At 35.2% G+C, this 23088-nt stretch overlaps 1 protein-coding gene across 1 annotated transcript; it reads right to left on the bottom strand.

Annotated features, from left to right (window-relative positions):
• Positions 1-536: 536 nt before the first annotated feature.
• Positions 537-23088, bottom strand: LOC136037055 (cubilin-like). Its single transcript, XM_065719493.1, has 7 exons — positions 22929-23088; positions 20022-20195; positions 17125-17289; positions 14031-14201; positions 12566-12721; positions 4633-4803; positions 537-749 (listed from the first exon to the last, which is right to left on the bottom strand). Exons 1-7 carry the CDS (start codon positions 23061-23063, stop codon positions 588-590), a joined length of 1134 nt encoding a protein of 377 aa, XP_065575565.1. The 5' UTR covers positions 23064-23088; the 3' UTR covers positions 537-587.

Raw genomic sequence — 23088 nt, forward strand, 5'->3', positions numbered from 1 at the left:
AAGACTCTAGACAGAAGACTCAAGACTCTGACAGGACTAGCAATTATAAGCTTTCACCGAAATATTGAGGTAGTAGACATCGGCCGTGTAAAAAACAGATATGGCGGGAGTAGAAAGAGAAAAAGAGACTTTTTTTGATATAAAATTGTGAATTCTGTTATTTCAGCAGAATATATCGAACTGTAAAAAGTGAAAAGATACGCTATAAGTTTACGAAAAGCGAAACTTTGTTTGGTAAATTTTTGAGATTTTTTCAAAGCTGCCACTTTTTAATAAAATACTATTTAAAAAAAATAAAATTATGTAAGTGTGTATACCCTTGTAACAACAGGGGGGAAAGTGTAGAAAGTTTTTCTTTGAACATGAGTGTTAAAAATGTCCCCTAAAGCACAGAGGTTTGGAGTTGCACTATTTCATATCTTAGGACTCTGCCCACCATAAAAAAATCTTATCCCTCTTCAATAAGACATCTCTTTGAATATGCTCACCTATCACAATGACAATTAACTGCAAAAACTGTAACAAAAGTAGTCAAATTTACTTTGAAATTATATTATTCCAAACTCAGAAATGTGACCACAAATAAATTAGATTTCAGTGTAGGTTGCGCTGAAACCGTCGTATCTGAAGGAATAATCACTCACGAAACGTAAGTAAAGCGAGTTTCCGGTGCTTTCAATATCAGCAACAGCAGCTGAGCCACTGAGAGTCTGGATAAGGGGTGCAGCTTCACTAGCACCATCATAGACCTTAAAAAAAGAGAATATTTTGAGATAGTTATTATGCACGAGTAAAGCATATATTAATCGAAAAGTATATTCAGGTCGGAGGCCAGAGGATATGAGACCTACGTCAAAGTGGTTAAACAGTGAAGCTAGCTGTTGGTTGGGCGTTGAATTAGGATTAAACACGGTTATAATTGTACAATTTTTTTTGCGGTCAAAAACTGTCAAGAAAAAAAAAACAGAAGATCAATCAGCAGCTGAGATTACTGTTGACACCTCGGTTAGGACAGGTGTCATATTATGAAATATCGGAACTGCAAAAGCTTAAGATGAAGTTGAAATCACAACGTAAAACAAATGCAATTTACCCCTAATTAAACACACACACACACACACACACATATATATATATATATATATATATATATATATATATATATATATATATATATATATATATATATATATATATATATATATATATATATATATATATATATATATATATATATATATATATTTCGAATCCCAGTGTACCCAATTCTTCAGTTTGGGACGGGGGTCAGTGGCGTGACTCTGTAAGCTTAGCCAGAGTCGACCCAGCTCTAAATGGGTACCTGGAGAAATCTGGGGAAGGTAAACAGGAAGGGTGTGCGAAAGCACAGGATGGCTGGCCCCCAACCCCCCATTGCACTTCCTGGCTGAAGGGCCAAGAAACGGAGATCAGCACCGCCGGTACGGACTGTAAAGTCTAATGCCGTATCCTTTACCTTTACCTTATATATATATATCTTTACGACCATTTTCGTTTTTTTTTTCACTGAAAGACTACTATACCAAAGTGTCGGACATAAAGCACAAAAACCACGTAAGACAACAGTTGCTCTCCATAATATGGCACACAGATATTTCTTTTACTGTATACCAAATAGTTCGTGGTAACGAACTGTAAGTAAGGAGTGATGCGGCTCAATAGTGACCAAAACCCTAAAAACAGAGTCTTGATAACAGTAGCTCCTTCGAATTTTGATGCTTATTCAAAATATGTAAAATTCATCAAATTTAATGTGACCCATTAAATGTTACAAACCCGAGAGGGAGAGCCTGGGGGGAACTTCCCCAAAACATCAATATGATCTTAATAAATATTATACCAGCAGATTCAGTATACCAGAAAACAATACTCCAGAGGTTCTAAGCTCCTATGTACAAAAATGTGGAATTTTGTATTTTTTGCCGGAAGAAAGATCACGGATGCCTGTTTATTTGTTTTTGTTTGCTTTCTTGCTTGTTTTCTTTCTTTTTTTTTTAGATTGCTAGGATAGTTTTGAGTCCTTTGGGAACCTTAGAATTTTCGATCCTTTTATTAAAGAAAAATTAAACAGTTCTCAGTAGCGAACTGTAAGTAAGGAGCGCGATAGCCACCGACACCCTAAGAAACAGAAAAACATAAAAAAAGCAGGCTTTGATGCTTTTTCAAGATATGTAAAACTCATCAAATTTAAAAACCTGATAAAAGTTAAAAACCTGCAAAAATTTTTGAAAAAAAGAGGAAAAACCCCAAAACGTCAAGCGATCTTCCCTTCAAATTTAGCAGGTTTTTCAAAGCCCTATTGTAGAGGTTTCAAGCTCCTATGGATAAAAATCTGGAATTTTGAATTTTTTGCCAGAAAAAAGATCAAGGATGTGTTTTTGTTTTTTTTTATTTCCCGGGGGGGGGGGTGATCATAATGAACCAGCGATCGTAGAAGATCGAGAGAGGGCTCATTATATCGTAAATCAAGAGCTCCAGTACCCCTTTAAGTGACCAAAAATACTGGAGGGCATCTAGCCCCCCTCCCAAGCCCATTTTTTCCCCAGGTCCCCAGATCAAAATTTTGAGATAGCCATTTTTTCACCATAGTCGAAAAATCTAGCAAGATAAGATTTATTCATCATGAAATACACATACAATATTGAATTTTATTACTCCCCAAAAGGCTCTTTGGCCTATAATAAAGGTGGAAGATAAACGATTCACTATCCCATAGAAGAAAAAAAATATTAAAATAATCACTTAATTGCAGAGAGAAGAGCAAAAGGGAGAAGAAAAGAAAATATAAACAAAATAAAAACTATTGAAAACAAAACTGAATAGATTAATAGATTGAATGGACGAAATTAGTTAAGTAGATCAGTAGATTAAATAGACTCCAATGAATATAAAATTAGAAAAATAAAATTATAAATAGATCAAATAAATTCTAATAAGCCAAAGAATTTTTAGGAGTTTCGAGAATTTCGAGAATCTTGCATATCTTCATTTTGATCGAATCAATGCGACGTTTGAAAGACAAGTTTTCATCAACAAGAGTGCCCAAAAACAGGAACATATCGATCTTTAGATGTATGAATTATCCGTTTTAGCTGATAAATTTCTGTTAACTGGGGATAAATCTGAGAAACATGCTAAATATAAAAAAAACTGGAATTGGAAAAAGTTAGGGTAAGATAATTAGCATCAAGCCATAAAATTGCTCTCTCAACCAAATTTTTCGAATGTAATCGAAGCTCAGATACGTAATTTTCTGAAGTGCCAAGTGTGCTGTCATCAGCAAAACAAAAAAGGAAATCAAAAGATGGCGAACTATAGTTGGCACTATGGGCAAGTCAAAGGCTTAGAATGACAGAGTCTACAGTAATTAATAAGTTTCTGCATTCTGGGTCGGTATAGTAAAGATCATTTACATAAACCGAAATAGCAATCCCTGAGGGACACTAAAATTCACTTGTGAGGGTGAACGGGAAAGTGGATCGACAGAAATTAACCTGTCATTCAAATACGATTGAAACCAAGAAAATACATTACCCCTAATGCCAAAATGAGACATCTTCGAGAGAAGAATCTCATGGGTCAAGGAATCGAATGCCTTACGAATATCCAGGAATATAGCAGCCAGAATTAATCCTGAATCTAATGCAGAATGTATAAATCCAAAAGGGTATGCAGGCATGTTCAGTGGAGTGCTTTATCCGGAATCCAAATTGAAAATCATGAGCTTTTTTAGATTTTAGAAAATAAAGGAGACGAGAAAGCATAGTCTTTTCGAATATTTTACTAAATACTGATAAAATTGAAATTGGTCGATAATTTGCTGGATCCTTTCTTGGTCCACCTTTATACAGAACAATAATCCGAGCACACTTGGGAGCATCCGGAAAAATACCACATTTAAACTTTACCCCCATGGTCCCTGGGGGAAAGTTTGTAAGCTATGAACTTTAACCCTTGTTTACATATAGTATTGGTTATTGGGAAGTATACAGACATTTTTTAGGGGAAATTTTTCTGGTGGATGAGGGGGTTAAATGGGAGATTCTTTTTCATGAGGAATTTTCGTGGAGGAAGGGAATTTTCCATGGAAGGGGATTCGGCTATCCGAGCGTTATTTAAACAAAAATCAAAAAGTAAATAAAAAAACAAGTTTTTTCAACTGAAAGTAAAGAGCAATATTAAAACTCAAAACGAACAGAAATTATTGCGTATATGAGGGGGGTTGCCCCTCCTCAATACCTTGCTCTTTACGCTAAGTTTTTTTTAGAACTTTTACAAGAGCTTATTATTCTAGGTCAATGGCCTTTCTGATTCAGGAGTCATTCTTAAATAACTGGAAAAAAAAAAAAAAATAAATAAAATAAAAATCCGATCTAAGCGTAGGGAGTGAGATATTGAGGAGAGGGCGACACCCTCCATATATGTAACAATTTCTGTTCATCTTAAGTTTTAATTTTTGTTCGTTTGAGATGAAAAAATGTTTTTTTTTTTTAATTTAATTAAAACAGGTATGTGTAAACAAGGTGTGTGGCTATAAATCCGATACTTAGTCTAAAACAACCTGACTAATATGATCATAAGAGGAATACTTACTTCGAGGTAGTCATAGTCAGCTTCTGTATCAAAGACATCAAATGAAAGTAAGATTCTTTTATCATCAGCTACTTCTATCAAATAACATTCATCAGCATTATTGGGATAGTTACCAGGGTATCCAGGAGATGTCACTTGACCAGATGGTCCAGCAAAACGGTTACCACAGAGCTAGAAAAAAAAACCAGAAAAGAAGGATTTAAAACAAGAGCATAGGTATTTGAGTAACTTGCATAAAAATGTTAGCAAGACGAATAATTTTTCAAGATTTTTAGTTCAGGGTATAAGAAAAGGTTTGACGATTAATGTACTATTAATGTGCTTATCGTTTAGACTAGGAATAAATGCAAGTAACGATATGATACTGGGTAAAGAGAGGATTAATCAATAGGATAGCTTCATTTACCTTGTTAGTACTATTAGTAGCGATGATGGATGTAACGAAGATGTTTAAAGTGGAATAAACAGGGTCCAGGGTGTTTTTTTTTTCACAGTTAAGAAAATTTTGAAGGTATAGGAAGATAAGGCTGAGAACAAAGATCATAACATACTGTGATGACATTATAATATAATATATAATATGCGGTAATGACAGTGGTTAAAAATGATTCTGAAAAGTGGGCACTCCGTAAGACGAAGGAGGATTTTTTTAAACTATTCCCCAGAGGAATTGTCTCAGATGTGTCTAAGCACCCAATTGGCTGGTCGTATTTCAAACCATAAGCTTTACGAAGAATGTGACTCTATCTTGCTATCTAGACCTATAATGACCGAAAAGTTGAAATGGCTAGAACACATTTTGATAATGAAGGAAGAAAGATTCCCAAAGACCGTCATTTTTGGTCATCCATCTAGGTCCAACTGAAAAGTAGGTCGTCCCGAATGGGGCGGGAAAAGCTAACAAGAAGGAATTTAAAAGAAATTGTAACTTCTCGGGAGGGTGTAAAGAGGGAAGCTTTGAATAGCTTGGGATAGAAGTTAGCAGCTGTGTTGGCCAACAAGGCGGTGTTGGCCAAAATGATCCTGTACAATGCAACTGGTCGGTCGATCCTGCTGTACGCCTGTGAAACTTGATCTTTGAATGCCGATGAAACACGTTCATTAGAAGTATTTGATCATCGCTGCATGAGGCACATTTTACGGGTCAGCCGACGGACTCATATCTCAGACGCTGAGATTCGAAAGGATTGCGCCCAGATGGCCCCCCTCTCGGTAATCATAAAGCAACAACGATTGAAATTCCTAAGACACACACTACGATGGCCAGCTTGAACCATATCCCACGTGGCCCTTATCTGCGACAACCTTCAAATTTGGAAACGGAGACCAGACGGCCAAGAAAAGAATCTCTGACGGACATTCAAGGATGACCCTGATCTTATGGTGGATTCCATAAGTCGTAGCGGACAGATCATGTTGGACTACGTCAGTTATCTCATTTTCCATTGGTGCCGGGCAGGATGGATCATTGTCTGGTTCTCACCAAAAGTAAGTAAGTAAGCTATATTTGCCTCAGGCGGGTGAAAGCTGCAGTGAGTTGTTGGTAATGTCAGATGTATTTATACCTACCATTTTGTAAATTTTATTATACCTTAAAATCTAAACCAATCATTAGGTAAATTTTAGAGAGTGAAAACTTGCAGAATGAAAAATCTTATCGAAAATCAGGTTCTCTTCGGTAAATTTGGATTTTGACTAAAGGCAGGATAAGAAAAAACAAAAAACGTCTCTTTCTGAAGTACTATTTGATATAAAAGGTATAGTAGTGGTATAGAGCATGGCGAATAAAAGCATGCGAAGCTCAGCCTCTTCAATCATTCGACTACAGGTGCATAAGACACAAAATCAGACTGAATCAACGTGGCCGAGTCCCGAACGAAATAATAAGACAACGTAGCGGACAAAAATTTAACCTGAAAACCACTATTCACATAACTCAGCTTTTTTGGTCCGAATAGGCTTGTAACACGCCTGGTAACTCCTTTGTTCCTAGGGAAATTCGTTGGAAACTACTCCCAAGCTGGAAAAAAGGCGTGGATATGATTTAAACTCCTGGACAAAGACTGTTAATCTTAGCTAGAACCCATCGGCAGGATCAGACGTCACGGCCACTGATATGACCTCTTCTGTCTTAAAATTACTTCCCCTTTGGCCCTTTACTGCACCCAATGGAATGCGAGAGTCTGCCAAACCCTACAGCTAGGCAGAGCTGCAGAGAGTGTGTCCTGATTCAAGTACAAGTAAGTAAGTATAGAAGTTAGAGTGCGAGAACCTGTTGCTACCATTTTTAGTGATTATTTTAAAATTATTGGATTGTATGTTGCCTCAGAACACGCTGCCCGTCCTCCCTTAGAGCTCCCTTAGAGCTCTTTTAGAGCTATTTTATTAAGACATAGTGATTTTTCTACTAACTTGCTACAAGCTATCCCAGAGATAATTCTTGAATTATTCATTCTTACAATTAATTCCAGTTTTCTTTCGGATATATTAAATAATAAGAAAAAGGTAACTTTAATATAGATAACTATTGGTTTATTATGATTTTGTCACCGATGTCTAAAGTCGCGGAGAAAATTTTCTTTTTACCAAAGTTGCGGAAAGTCATTTTCTTTTCACCAAATACCAATTTGGATTTCTGGCTGGAAATATAATAGAACAAGTGGTTGCAGCTCAGCTCTCTTACGATAAGTATTAGCTTACTTTAACAACAATTACCCCATATCGATTGCACTCTTTGGTACTTTAAAAATATTCAACACTTCAAACCGGAAATCGCCAGAACATCTATTACGGGGGCTCTCTGTGTTTACCCCCCAACAGAAAATGCCCCAGCAAAAAATACCCCAGGGAAATACCACCCATGGAAAATACGCCCCCCAATACCTCCCCAGAAAATGCACCCTGGAAAATATCTCATTGGAAAATACATCCCTGGTGAAAGAAATTTATTCCCAAAAATTTTCTTCAAACTGAAAACTCCCTCAGACAATTCCCTCCCCCCTGCAGAGTACTCCCCTGCGATAAATATCCGTATGTTCTCCAATAACAAATAACATCTCTGAGGAATGGAAAAATTCAAAAATTTTAAATGGCATTTAAACTCCTACAATAAGGTACTCTGATTGTTGTGTTAGGAACAGAGGGAGATAACTCAAAGGATGCATCTTAATGCCAAAACATCCTAACTCTCATTGACTCATCAGATAAATACAGAATTAGTTCTAAGGGAGAGACGAGAGGAGGGTGGAGGTAGAAACTGATGTATAATCCCCAGGACCGTAATAAGGATTTTCGTTGGGGGGGGGGGGCAAAAGAAACTTTAAGAAACGTATCAAAAGTGCGAAATTGATATCTACTCCCTTATGATATTTGAAAATATTTCTGGTCTACGCTGTTATTATAAAATTAAAAAGTAACATTAAATCCAAAATGAGCCAAAATTATTTAATATAGGAGGGGGACTGCCCCTTCCTCATCCACACCTCCATCTCATGGTCGCAGAAACTTCGGAGGGTGCTCATTGGGTCAGAAATTGAGAGCTCTAGTCTTTTTTTTGTCAAAAGTAAATAGACACCAACCAGCCGCGGAGGGGAGGGGGTGTTTTCCGGGGGGATATTTTATGAGTGGATCTGGAGCAGGGGATATTTTTCGCGGGGGAATCATTTTCTGGAGTTATTTCCCAGAGGTATTTTCCGCAGGAGCATTTTTCGTGAGGGGGTATTTTCCATGGGGTATTGCCGTAAGGGGGGAGGGATAAATGCTGACCACTGATTGTGAGTCAACGATGTTTTGGCTGCTTCCAGGGAGTTTTGATACAGCGCTTGGGATGGCTAATCTGATCTGCACTACTCACCTCCAACCTATGACTCAGTAAAAAAGAACTAGTGACCCGCACATCTCGCGCTTAGTCAGTGTCTTTTCATTTAGGAGCGAGGTTATTATAGTTATCTTGAGTTGTCTGCACAATGCAGAAAAATATCCTTTTTTGCATCTTTATTAACCTTTTGGCAGAGTGGGATCAAAATTGACATTATAATGGGATTTCGATCCGCTGTATAATTGAATCCAGTCGGCCGTGTTTACAGTTTTTCACATAATGAGTTTCATTTCAACCGCTATGGATACCGTCTGTATTTCGCTCTTAAAAAGCCTTAACAGCCGGCACCTGCAATGTTAAAAAGTCTCTCTTATAATTAGTTTTCAAAAAATTTCAGAAAGAGAGGTTTTTCAAAGAAAAGTAAAGAGCCATATTAAACTTTAAGCCACTAAAAATAAGTTCCCGTAATAATTTAAACTCAAAACGACCAGAAATTGATATTAAAGAATAAATGAAACCCAAAATGAACAGAAACTAAATAAATAAAATATTAATAATAACGTGCATTAGATCGACTATGGGCCAGGGGTGACTGAATGATTTACCGTTGATAAGGCATAGAAGTCGCAGAATTATAAGCAATCAACAGAGAGGACATAATGAATAATTTGCAGAGGTTAAAGTAAGAAAACTCAGAATCAAATAAATGGGAAATTCTGTTAATAGATGAAAAATTTTGTTAATAAATGAAAACTTGGTAAAATTTGGCCGAGAAACATTTGGTAGACAGGGGGGTGGGGCGGGCGCTAATCAAGAATTAACTTCGGGTGCAAGAGGCCAGAGCCACAAATGAAGAGGAGGGAGGGTGTCTGTCTTCATCGACTAGTTTGAACAAGATAGCTATTCCAAAATTTTGATCAGATATCTTTGGAGAGAGGGCAGCTAAAAAAAGATTGAGAGGGGGACTGGTTGCCTTCCAACCACAATTTAGCATCTTCTTCAACATGCTCTGAAAGTTTAAACTTAATACCCTCAGCTGTTCTTGTGATATTGTACATTTACCTTCTTGATAAACAGGATGCACATATTCTCTTTAGATTTAGTTTAATATACTCCTCTACAGTACTCGAGGTTTCACCTTAATAGCCTTAGCCTTTTCGAACAAACCTAGAATAAATATTTCTCCCTTTTCTTAATGATAAGTCCTGCATGTAAAAAAGGGCAAATTGCAGAACTTAAACTCCTTAACTTGGCTGTGGGGGCATTGCATGCCTGGAAGTATATTTACTAAACCGTCTGACTGTTTTGAGAAAAATCGCTTTCTGAGAAAAAATTTGATTACTGATGAGGGGAGGGAGTATCTAAAAAGGGCAGGGTGGCTAGTTACCCTCCGGCAGCTCTTTAACACCCCCTAAAATTTACAACTTAATGCCTACATCTGATACCTATATCTGACAATAAGCACGCACAGAGTGTGTTTTATTGTGTTCAGCTTCCCTTTCCAAGGCTGTTTGTGGTTACACCATCCCCATATACATAGTTATTTCATATTTTGACTATTTTGAACATGATATCTATTTCAAAATTTTGATCAAATATTTTCCGAGGGATTGCAATTAAAATGGTATAGGAGGGGACTGGTAGCCCTCCAATCACTTTTCAATATTCCATCCAACATGACCTGAAAGTTTCAACTGAATACTCTCAGCCGTCCTCAAAATATTACAGGTCCTCCTTTTTGATGAACTGGATGCACATAGTGTCTTTTGGCTTGGTATAAAATACCCTTCAACATTCTCCAAGATTTCACTTGAACGCCCATAGCCTTTTCGGATGCACCCAGAATCGAATAATACCCCTTTTCCTGATAATAAATACTGAATGTAAAAAACGGTTAAGTTCCATAATTTACACTCCTTGCCACGGGGCTATGGAGGCATGATATTGCTATTAGGTCTTTTGCCTATTTTGAATAAATGGGAATAAGGGGGGATGGTTACCCTAAAGTCGTATTCTAACATCTCCTCAGCATAACTTAAAATTTTCAACTTAATACCCTCATTCGTTCTTTAGATGTTGCTGATATTCTCTTTTTACGACCAGTGGGCATATATAACGTTTTGATTTTGTACGGCATCTTCCTTAACACTTCCTTGAAGGTTTTCGAAGCCTTTTTGAGTACCAGGATCAAAAATGCCTTCTTTTCCAATAAAAATCCTTATACATTAACAATGGACAAATTGAAAAATTTAAAGGCCATGCCCGAAGGTTATTTCAAAATTTAAATCTGATACATTTGGGTGAAAAGCGCATTGGGGGAGGCTGGTTGCCCTTTGATCACTTTTGACTCTTGAAGGGCACTATAACTTTCGATTTCTAATCAAAGTTAATACGATCATCCCTTCCATAAGAACCTTATTTGCTAACACAAAGCAGCCTGTATAACTTGTAGCCCCTGCTCCAGTTGTGGGGGGAGGGCTTAACCCTGAAAACATATTTATTTGGCCTTTGATGCATTTGGGGGAAAAGAAACGGGGGCACTGGCTGCCGTTTGCTCACTTCGGACTCTTGAAAAAGAAACTAAAACTTTCGATTTCCCATCAATTATGCCCTTTTCAAAGTTTTTACGACCACCCATCCCACAAAAACCCTATATACTAATAACAGGCAACTTGCATAGGCGACAGTCCTTGCCCCGGAAGTTGTGGAGGAATTGTCAACTCTTTGACTTTTGGACTAAAATGATGAAACGGCTATCTAAAAATTTTCATCGGATGCGTAGGGGGAGGGAGGAAAGGGCTCTGAGGGAAAGGGGGTGAGTTAACCTCCTATCACTTTTGAATCTTCAAAGGGCAAGAGAACCATCAATTTCCAATCGATAGAGCCCCCTACGAAGTTTATGCGACCACCCCTTTCATAAAAGCCTTATGTGTTAACAATGAACAAATTGCATAGCTTATAGCCCTTGCTTTGAGGGATGGTAGAGGTTTTCAAACCCGAAAAAATTGTTATTTAACCTTTGGACTATTTTGATCAAAGTGGCTATCTAAAGATTTTTGATCAGGTGTATTCTGGGAACATAGGGCGTAAGAGGGGAGCGGTATTTATCCTCAAATCACTTTTGACTCTTAAAAGTGTGCTACGACTTCCAGTTGAATGGACCCCTTCCTAAATTTATACGACCACCCCTTTGGAAAAATAATTTTTTTTTTTAAATGAAATATATCTATAAAAAAAATATTATAAAAACACATCTGTTGCGGAAATATCCACTTCAATTCGTTTTTACTTTATATTTGTTTTTTCACATTTTGCTTCTTAACTCTTTTATGACCTTTGTTTTTAGAATGTCCTATATTTTAAGTTTGACTTTTGAATTTATTTATATTTGCCTAATTTCACAATGAGTAAAGATATGAATATGACAAATAAGTGCCAATCGATATTGGACAATTTCACCGAAAAAAGAGGTTGACAACGAATGAAGACACTTCAGTGCAAAATCCTGATAATACCTGCACTTCCCCACCTATTGGTATGAATGTCCTTTCCTACGAAAAGGTTTCGCAAACAAGAGGAAAAATCAATGACGGCAGTTTGGTCTGGATCCCTGAACCCATTGTAGGCTCATTAGCAGTGGCAGGCAAGAACCTCCCTCGTGTGTATCTACAATGCGTCACAAAAATTGATTCCAGCGGCCATTTGAGGACAACCTGCTTTTCGTTTTGCTCCAGATGAATGGCCAAAGGACAGGATCTTTGGCAATTTGTCATTCTTCATCCATAAAACGTGGCCTAGCCATCTTAACCTTTCTTTAATTATAACTTTAATAAAAAAGGATCATTACTGTCGAATGAATAAGGTTCTGGTGGGTAGTTTTCTGTCAAAATTATTGCAGGAAAATTAATTACTATTTTGCAGTTGCACATAACGACAATCTTAATATACTTATATTACTTATATACTTAATAATATACTTAATATACTGAATAATATACTTTTTATCACAATTATTACAATAAATAAATTATATTTTGAAACAAATCGTTATTTAACAAAGAAAAATATTTTTCTAATGCCAAAATAATTACATAATAATTAAAGAATTCACTATACCTGACTATAATATGCTATGAATCCTTTGCCTGTTCCTCCTGCATTTGATTGAAATACAACGTAAAGGTTGGACAATGTTGAAACAAAGACTTCACCAGCAGATTGTCCGCTAAGTTCTGCTAATAGATCACCAGCCTCAGAATCGCCATCGTGAACCTGAAATGGTAAAAAAAAATTAGCCCGTCCGAGTATGATCATTTTAATGAAATAGTTATAGTTTTCTTAGTTTCCTTTCACTACACATATTTCTATAGCTCAATTTAAATAAGGAATTTTTCAAAGCCTTTGAAATAACTTGGAGGACTCATAACAATTAACAAAATTTTAGTGTAAATTTAGCAATATGTAAAGCGTATCCTAGATGTTTGATCCTAAAATGACTATAACTAAGGGTATATTAAATAATTATTACATAGATCTGAAAAAAGAAAAAGAAAGTAAGAGATAGCATGTTAGGAAAAAATGAGAAACCCAAAGTCACATTTAGAAATAAACACCCCTCCCTAGATCAGAGAGTCGGTGGGTACAAATTTCTTTCTTTTTCTGTAAAAATTAAGATTAGTACTTTTTATTTCACTCAACTCCAGACATTTAACAGGTCTTTCAAAATTTTTCCTGTTACTGTCAATTTCAGTAAAGATCCCGCATTGCGACTTGTCATGGCAACAAATTCAATCCCTGAAATTTTTTAGATGCCTCATCAGTTTTTACTATCAGTTGCTTCATCCACAAGGAAGGTACACAATTTCCTTCCCCACCTATTACATTCTTTTAACCATTAAAAGGATTCCTGTAATGTAATTCTAATGGCATTATTAAAGTTTTAACCCTATTTCACCAAAATCCTACTATCTTTCGGTTGAACAGTTGAGTAAAAAAAGTCAGTCGACCAAATCTCCCCCCCCCTCATCCGTGTAAACTTTGTTTAGCTATACTCCAATCTATTATTAAAGAGTGGTTTTCCAAGTTATCAGAAAAGACAATTCTAATATTTAATTATTATCAATTCAGTCATATAAAGTGGAAGTCAATCCTAATAATAGAATTCAAAGCCAGTTCTAATAATTAGTTCTCAAAAGTCAGTTCGAATAATCGATTATAATCAACCCGCTCGTGTTAAATCAAAGTTAGTTCTAATAAACTGACTTCGAGTAAGTTCTAATAATCAGTCCTGAAAAATCAGTTTAATTAACTGAATATAATTAACCCATTGATATAAAAGCCAAATCAGTAAATAACTAAATCCAAAGTCAGTTCCAACAAGCAGTTCACAAAAGTTACTTCTAAAGGTCAATACCACGGTCAGCTCTAATAAGCCAATAATCAAATGTCAGCTCTAATAACTTAATAAAAATAATTTCACTCGTAGAAAATCATATTTCAGTTCTAATAACTAAACTTGAAGTCAGTTCTAATAAAACAACCTTCAAAAGTCATTACCAATAACTGAACATAGTAAACTCACTCGTATAAAATCTACACCAGCTTCTGTGTCAACTTCTGCAAACTCCAGTCGAACGGCTTTACCAACAGGTGCCGTTATATCATAGCACTCATCCAAGTTGTCGGCATATTGATTAGGATAATCAGGAGAGTGGATTTCGCCTTTGATGCTTGTATAGCGACTGCCACATGCCTAAAGTAATAAGCCTAATAAGGCAAGTTAGGGGGACAGAGGGAAGAGAAAGAGATTGGGAAATAGAGCGAGAGAGAGAGAAAGAGAGAGAGAGAGAGAGAGAGAGAGAGAGAGAGAGAGAGAGAGAGGGAGGGAGAGAGAGAGATAGTGTAATATTTTGAAAAAGCGAAATAAATGTGCCCGAAAGCTGAATATCAAGATGGATAATAAATGTAACATAAAAAGAGTTTTACGCCAACATGTATGGTAAAGGTTCCAGCATTGTAGGAATCTTCCTGCTCTAAAATAAATGACGCAAAAGAATTATAAGGACTTCAATTAAGCATCATCAGGACTAGTACATTCTATATTATTAACAGCAATGATGTTATATATGCATAAATTTATATCCATCTTCATTTTTTTTTCTCGAAACCGGTACTAATATTTTTCTGGAGGTGGGTGAGCTATCATTCTCCGGATTGAAAAAAAAGATCTAAACAGATTGACTTTGGGAAAATTTGTTTACTCCTCCCAGTCCGCTTTTCACAAATCGTCGCTTGACAGAAATTAGAGACCCCTGAAGGTTGAAAGCCATGAGCATAAGTAGAAAGAATTTCAAAACCTAATATATTTGTTGACACATCATTTGACTCCGAGAATTTAGAGAAAAATATTTCCGTTTGAGAGCTGATAACTAAGTCTCCGATTCTTAATTGCTTCGTATTAAATGCTACGCATTGTGGCAAAAAAAAAAACAATAATAATTTATATTCCTGGGAACCAAGATTCACTCGGGGATTATTGTTCTTTTAATAAGATTACCCGTAATAATTTAATTATTCATCTTCCGGCGTGAAAAAAGCGATCTAGATAGGCTTTCGTTTCAGGAAAATTCACTGAGGCCTTAATTAATTTTTGAAAAAGAAACTTTTTATGTATGAGTGACGTCACAAATACCCAGACGTCCAATATCCTAATGGTTGGTTCTACTTTCTACACTGAACCAAAGAAATTACTTTTTTTTTACGTAAGAGGTTTAAAAAAAACTGTATTTCTTTTCGCCTAGCGAAGCTCCACCCCTTTGTACTTTCATTTAATTTTAGTTTATTTCGATTTAACATAGAAAACTACCTCGAAACTTGAGATAAAGAAAACCATTAGTCCCGAGATAGACATTATGCGCCAAAAAAAACTTACTTTAGATAACGCAACATTCATTTCCTTACAAACTTGTATGATGTTCTAATTTACCTTTAATTTAGCTACTTTTTCTATTGAAAAGCGGCAGGCATCATTTTATTTTAACAATACTTAAACAATCAGCAAAATATAATTAGGAGAATGTGTTTTAATTAAGTGAACAAGTGGTATTTAGTGCTTGGTTATTTCATCTGGTTTGTCAGGTATAGAATTTGTCTCGACTATGTAGTAACATATATTTCAAATTTGCTTTTCTATTTGAGGATTTCTATGAATTGTAACTGTCCTTTGTGCAATTTATAAACTCTTTTTTTTAGTTTTAGATAATCTTAATTAGGGTGTACGAGAATATACTAGGGAGTTTTTGGTGAATAGAGCAATTACGGTAAATTAATCAGGGTATTTTCAACGATCGCAATTCGGGGTAGGCTAAATGGCTTTCTTTCTTTGGATGAAATATACTATTCAATTTCAGTCACATTTGTAAAACTTTTGCCGCTTTAAAAAAAAATAGAGTTTTCCTTTCCTACATTCTCGTCTTCCCCCCTGGAGAGTGAATTCTTTCTACTTAACTTTTCTTTTTGTTTAAACCCAAAATGAAACATATTTCCTAAAAACTTATATATTAAAAATTTCCTAAAAACTCATTATATATCAAAAAGTAAATGTCAAAGTATGTAGGCTAAAAACATGTGGCACCAAACAGCTTAAGAAAGTGTAGGTTTCTCAAGTGAAAGTCTAGCTTCCACAGTACAGTTGTCTTTAAGAAAAAAGAATGTTAAAATGTGACTCTTTACAAAAAAAAAAAAAAAAAAATGTGCAGCTAAATTTAACCAACTGATTTTGGCAATTAATTCTTACGGGTCAATGTGACACCCCTGATTCTTACGGGTCAACGTGGCACGGGTCAACGTGACATCATTTAAAAAATTTTCATAAATGGAGTTTTTCAAAATTGTACCTTTTTCCTTAAATACCAGCAATTTACATAATAAGAGATTAGAAGGACACAACACAAGAAATAAGGGTGTTAGAAAAAATTAGGTTCGCTAAAACTGAAAGTGTTTCTTTGCTACCCGGACAGGGCTTCTTTAGATCTCAAGTCAAGGGGGCAGCTTGCTAATTTTAGCATCCAAAGAAATTAAGGCCTTTAATGTTGGAATGCTATTTGTTAAGTTTGATGGTCAAATAGATCTGCAAATTAATTTAGAAGACATAAAACTGCGTTAAGGGTTATCGCAGAGAAGACTGATGGGACAGCAGTAGATGATTGTGAAACCTTCCCTTGTGCTTTGTTGTTTTATGTGTTTCTTTTTGTTATATGAAATATCATATTAGGTTTTGTTTACGTGTGAGTTTCCTTTTTTTCAGTTTTTTTTTCATGTAGTGCTATTCAAAATAGCCTTTTTCCGTTGATAAAGGCTTCCGAATACGAATCGAAATATTTGGACTTTCATAACTATTTCTGTATACGAAAGTTTTCGTTATTTCGTTTCCACTACCTTATTAAAAGAAACTCTAGCTGGTTTTAAACATGATTTCGATTCAACTAATATTATTGCTTAGTTATAATTATGCTATCACATTCAACATAAACCTGTATTCAATAATAACCTGTGTTTAATAATTTTTTGTATATCAGTGAATTTAACTTATTTTATACATTTTTAAAATCTCTTTTGCTAAATAACTACTCTATATTCAGTTGAAATTAAGTTTTGAAACGAAATGAAAGACTCACAAGAGACCACTGGGCTAAGAATCCACGATCGTTAACTGAAGAATCTGTCGTGAGGCTAACATAAAGGCTGTTACCTGATCCTGTAATAACAGCCTGATTTTCAGTTAGATCGGTCCCACTTAGGGTTGCTAAGACAGTTGCAGTTGAATCTGCACCATCGTAGACCTTAAAAAGAACAAAATGTTGTCTATATTTGTTAGTAGATAGGTTCCAAGACTACCCTGGCCAAATATGATGTAAGAAAAATCTTAAAAAACAAATAATGACAATACAGTTCAGCTACTAACAAACATATGTGCATTAATTTATAATTGGTGACATGGAAACGCATGTGACATGCAAACACAAGCAAACAGCACGTATTTTGGGGAAGTCCTTACAATTTTTATTCAAGCCACCAGCAAAAGTGTCCTAAGGTCTTCGAATAAATCTATGGTGAAAACCAGACCCTAATGCATGTAGCTCAGTCAAAACACACAAAACAAGGCAATTTCAAAATATACAAAAGAGAATAAACGATGTATAGCCTTTAGAACCATTACTGGTGTGCAAGGCGTCGGGTCGACGTCCCGTACAAAACGGAATGGGAAAACCGTTTTGTGAAAACCATTGTGAAAACCGTAACATAATGCATGTACCTGGCCAAAACACTCATGTCTACAGTTTAGAAAGAAAGAGCAATTTTAATACAAGTTAAAATACACAAAAAAGGATAAATAATATATCCTATAGAGCCATTACTGGTGTACAGGGCGTCGGGTCGACGCCCTGTACAAAACGAATTAAAAAGGCAAGATATGAGGGGCATAATTTTTGTCGCGTATATTTTACATTTTCTGTTGTATTTTCTATAGTCAAAATTCTATTATTCTCAATTTATCCTAATATTCTATCTTATATTTTGTTTTTTCTTTTTGTTTTGAAGACGGATCAAAGGTAATTTTTTGTCATTTCTTTGTTCGAGGGTTTTTGTTACTATTGGTTCGCTTGCATGTTTCACTACAGCGCTTGTTATCGAATTTTGAGTCTAAAAAGACGTAATTTACTTCAAAGTTAAATTACTTAGATCTAGCTATATAACAAATTTATCAAAATCTCATGACATAATTGCCTTGAGTCAAACTTAGATCCTCACCTACAATATATAGCCAAATTCAAATTTGGTGTATATTAAGTCTTCTCCTGTTTCATAGACTCAGAAAAGAAGCGAGAAGCTAGCCAACTTATCAAAATCAGGGTCTTGGATAGGACTCAATTGCTAGGGGTTCCAAACTTATTTCGGGAGAAGGATGTTTTGTTAAATCAGCGAGAAATGGTGTCCAAAAAATCTTTATATTATCACTTTATACTAAAAATATATGTCACTATTAAATATTAGATGTTAGAAAAAGTTTGAACCTCCGCTAGATGCATTAACGACCTTGTGTTAAAACAAGTTAAACAAAATATAACCAAAGTGAACCAACGCGGAATTTAAACTACAATTTCACTCAGTTTTAGAAAAAGAGTCAAGTAAAAATGGTATTTGCGGAGGAATATTCATAGTTCAGGGGGAGGGGGTTACCCCCTACACCAATATTGGCAAATAGCTTTCCTTAGTGTTTAATCTAAATTACTGGGCTTACATAAATTGTTAAGTACACGTATGTGGTTCAGAAACTAATATTTTTAAATTTACTAATTTGTTTCTAATTTCTAACCTAATCATTGTTTTAAAACTCTAACCTCTCCATGGAGTTTGACTGACTTCCGGAATAGATTTCCAGAACGTAATATGTTTTTAAGGTTCTTGTTTCACAAAAGAACACAGTGACAACAATTTTTTTTTTTAATTCCGCTGTCTTCCAACATTGCGTTGACGTTGTTCTCTTAGAAGGCACTAACACCTCTTTCATAATAAACATGAATCCTTCAGTAGCTAAATGTATAAATCTACGTTTTTTCCTCGTTCTTCTCTCGTTCATAATAATTTTAACATCTCCATTCACTTGTATAATTCATATATACTTAATCCTTGCGCTAGATGCTAAGTTACCTCAGTTGGTAATTCTTCCTGACAAGATAATTGCAATTAAAAATTTTCTTTGATCTTTAATAGCAAGAGAAAGAGGAAACTCCAATAAAGAAAACTTCATGTTTTCTGTATTATAATAAGACAATTTACTTAGTGAAAAATTCTTCACAGCTGAACTTATCCACCCTAGTCCCCCACCCTTCCACGTGTGTAACCCCGTATATATATTTCCAAGAAAGACAACTTCATCTTTTCTGTATTATAATCCGACAATTTACTTAGTGAAAAATTCTTCAATGCAGAACTTGTCCACCCTAGCCCCCTGCCCTTCCACGTGTGTAACCCAGTATATATATTTCCAAGAAAGACATCTTCGTCTTTTCTGTATTATAATAAGACAATTTACTTAATGAAAGATTCTTCTAAGCAGAACTTAACCACCCACGTCCCGCAACCTTCCGCGTGTGTAACCCCGTATATATATTTCCAATAAAGGAAACTTCATGTTTTCTGTATTATAATACGACAATTTACTTAATGAAAAATTCTTCTAAGCAGAACTTGTTGACCCTAGTCCCCCACCCTTCCACGTGTGCAGCCCCGTATATATATTTTAATTTTGCCCCTTTTTTCTTTTTTCCCTAATATACTAAAACTACGATAGTAAATTGGCACAAATACAAAAGTTCTATGGAGTATCCAATATAGAAAATTGGGTTCCTAGAAGTCTCTCACAAATTTCAAATTACTCAATATACAAACTTTAGAAAACCATTCATTTTGTTAACGTTAATTTCTGAGAAGATTTCATAGTTATCAATTTTCTTTTGAGGAAATAAGGAAATTTCCCAAATAATATGATGGTAAAAAGATGTGGTCTTACCGTTACAACATCATTTCCAGCTTCAGTTGAGAAGTCTACAAACCGAAGTCTGATTGCTTTACTTGTAGATGGTGCGACGATCCTGTATCCACAATCAGTCAAGTTCTTTGGATAAATTTCTGGATAGTTTGGTGAGCTAAATTCACCAAAATCACCATTAAGAATGGCTCCACACTAGAATGTTACTTAAGTAAGCAAAATAGGTACAAAAAAGCAAGAATCAGCTATAGGCTAGCAATAGAGAACGATATACAAATTCTCAGTTTTGAGTAGTTCCTCTAATTTTTCAGCGAAACCCATTTTTTACCCTTTATAATACAGTTTGAACGGCTTTGAAAATTTCCGCTAAGATACAATGGAAATAAAACATTTCGGAGGGGAGGGGGAACTTATAAAACACTTCAAAGGTTTTTTTTATATGCATTCTTGTTACGTTTTTACGAGTCGAACAGAAATATTGAGGGGGGATTTAAAACACCCCACCCCCCCACTGGATGCGATCTTGGTAATAAATAAAACTAAGCCAAAGGAATTGAAGTAAAGAAATACGTAAAGTATAAACACGTTCTTATTCATAAATAGCGACGAAGACCACACTAATGTTTGATGTTTAGGATGGCCGTTGGACATAGGATCGAAATATTAATTCAAATATAAGAATTCTACTGTCTTGCGAAAAGGATTCTCTATTGTTCTTCTTGTTGTTGATGTTTAGGACGTCCCTTGGATATAGGGTCGAAATATTCATTCAAATATAGAAATCCACTGTCTTGTAAAAAGAATTCCCTATTATTCTTCTTGTTTATGTTTAGATTCTTATTCATTATTTTATTGTAGATTTCTACGTAGAAGAACCAGCTAGGGAGTGAACTTCTACCCTCTTCGGCTGTAAGCTACCTTGGAAGTTTTTTATTCCCCTGTCGGTAAATTATCAGTATCTGGTGCAAGGGAATTTCTATATCTATCCAGCAAATAGTTTGTGTTTCAAGTGCTATTGCTGTTTATCGCTGTTTCATAGATCAATAATTGCTAATCAATAATTACGAATTTATAATGTATAAATCTGTATTCTTCTACAAATGAAGGCAAAAAACTAATTATTGCTAAAAACAAATCTGATCCCTTAACTTTATAAACAATACTGATAAAATGACAAAATGTCTAAAATTTAAGTGTCTATGAGCTTATGAACTTCAGCATGTATGCTTTTATAAGTATTAATAAACAGCTGAAAAATAAAGGTTTAGTTACTAAATTGAATATGCATTAATATACAAGTAATATATAGTACAGTATGCATAACTTACATACAAATATACAAACTCTCGGTGCTGCACAAACAACCGGAAGAGCTAAGCTTCACTTTTAAAAAATGTATAATTAAGTCTAAGGCTTGCAGACGTTCTTCCGTACTAGACATAGTTGACATCTTAGTATTTTGATGGCCCTAGATTTAGAGTTTTAGCTATGGTATTCCACCTTCCAAGGGCTAAGTCAGCTTTCCCCTACCCCCACCATCACCACCGCAATATAAGCAAAAAAAACCCCACTGTGTCGAACCCTTCAGAAATTGCGACTGAAGACAGCCTCTCCCATTCCCTCCCTAGCTACGCCACCACTTGGACTTGGCCCCCATTGATGACAAATTCTTTGTTAAGAATTATCGGTATTTATCGCAATGCAACACACATAATCTGACACTAAGTGCAAGTATGCATATTGATTAAAGCTATTATAAGCGATCTAAAAAAAATATCAATTAAAAATTTAATCAATTCTAAATGTATTTGTCTTTCATTTTCTGATTATTTTGTGCAATAAGGCTAATGTTCACCCAGAACTATACAATTTTACATCCACCGAAAGGACAAGACACGCCGATCTAAATAATAGGAATAGAACGTTTTCAACCTATTTTTGACGAATTTTTCTGTACGAAATTGCATGTAGTTTTAAAAATGTGATTTTGTTGATGGGTAAAACTAAACCTCATTATTAAATGATTGCAAAATTGTCATCTCATGAAAAGTTAAAATTTAGGATTTCAAAGATAACATATCAAAAACTTGCACAATGAACACATATCGGAAGAAATAAAAACTTGCTTTTGTTTTTGGTGAACGGTCTAAGGGAACGAAATGAAGTGACTTTTTTGGGGTATTTTTTTGTTTTAATGAGTCGACCGATTTAGCCGAGGCATAGCCTACCAAAACCACACAGAGGAGTTTAAAAAAATATATTCTAAAGCAGAATAAGAAATTGGGTATAGATAATATTTCCCCAAAAAATATACTCGAAAGAACGATAAATAGACAACAGCCAAAAGTAAAATCACAGAGGAGGCCCCGTCAGATCCGATCAGCCTTCCGTAAGTTAAAAATAACTCATGCCTGATAAAAATACCGAATTCTCATGAAAAGTTAAAATTTAGGATTTTAAAGATAACATATACAAAACTTACAGTGAACACATACCGGAAGAAATAAAAACTTGCTTCTGTTTTTCGTGAACGATCATGACAAAAGAAGCAATGAAGTGACTTCTTCTGGGGTGTTTTTGTTTTGTTTTAATAAGTCGACCCATTTAGCCGAGGCATAGCCTACCAAAACCACGCAGAGGTGTTCAAAGAAATACATCTTAAGGCAGGATAAGAAATTGGGTTTAGATAATATTTCCCAAAAATATATACTCAAGGGAACGATAGATTTACGACAGCCAAAAATAAAAACACAGAAGAGACCGATTAAAAATTTCAACCATCAGATCCGATCAGCCTTCCGTAAGTTAAAAACACCTCATACCTCATAAAAATACCCAATTCTCATGAAAACTTAAAATTTAAGATTTCGAAGATAACATATCAAAAACTTGCACAGTGAACACACACCAGAAGAAATAAAAACTTACTTCTGTTTTTGGTGAACGGTCTAAGGGAACAAAATGAAGTGACTTCTTTTGGGGTAGTTTTTGTTTTAATAAGTCGACCGATTTAGCTGAGGCATAGCCTACCAAAACCACACAGAGGAGTTTAAAGAAATACATTCTAAAGCAGAATAAGAAATAGGTT

Source organism: Artemia franciscana, chromosome 2, assembly GCF_032884065.1.
Source record: "Artemia franciscana chromosome 2, ASM3288406v1, whole genome shotgun sequence".
NCBI lineage: Eukaryota > Metazoa > Arthropoda > Branchiopoda > Anostraca > Artemiidae > Artemia > Artemia franciscana.

Excerpts from the sequence above, each read along its gene's own strand:
- LOC136037055 (XM_065719493.1), bottom strand. The coding sequence starts at position 23,063 with ATGTATTTCTTTAAACTCCTCTGTGTGGTTTTGGTAGGCTATGCCTCA. Across the intron at positions 20,196-22,928 it reads ACCGTTCACCAAAAACAGAA|TGTGGAGCCATTCTTAATGG; the intron begins GTAAGTTTTTAT and ends GTAACATTCTAG. Across the intron at positions 17,290-20,021 it reads CTGGAAATGATGTTGTAACG|GTCTACGATGGTGCAGATTC; the intron begins GTAAGACCACAT and ends GTTCTTTTTAAG.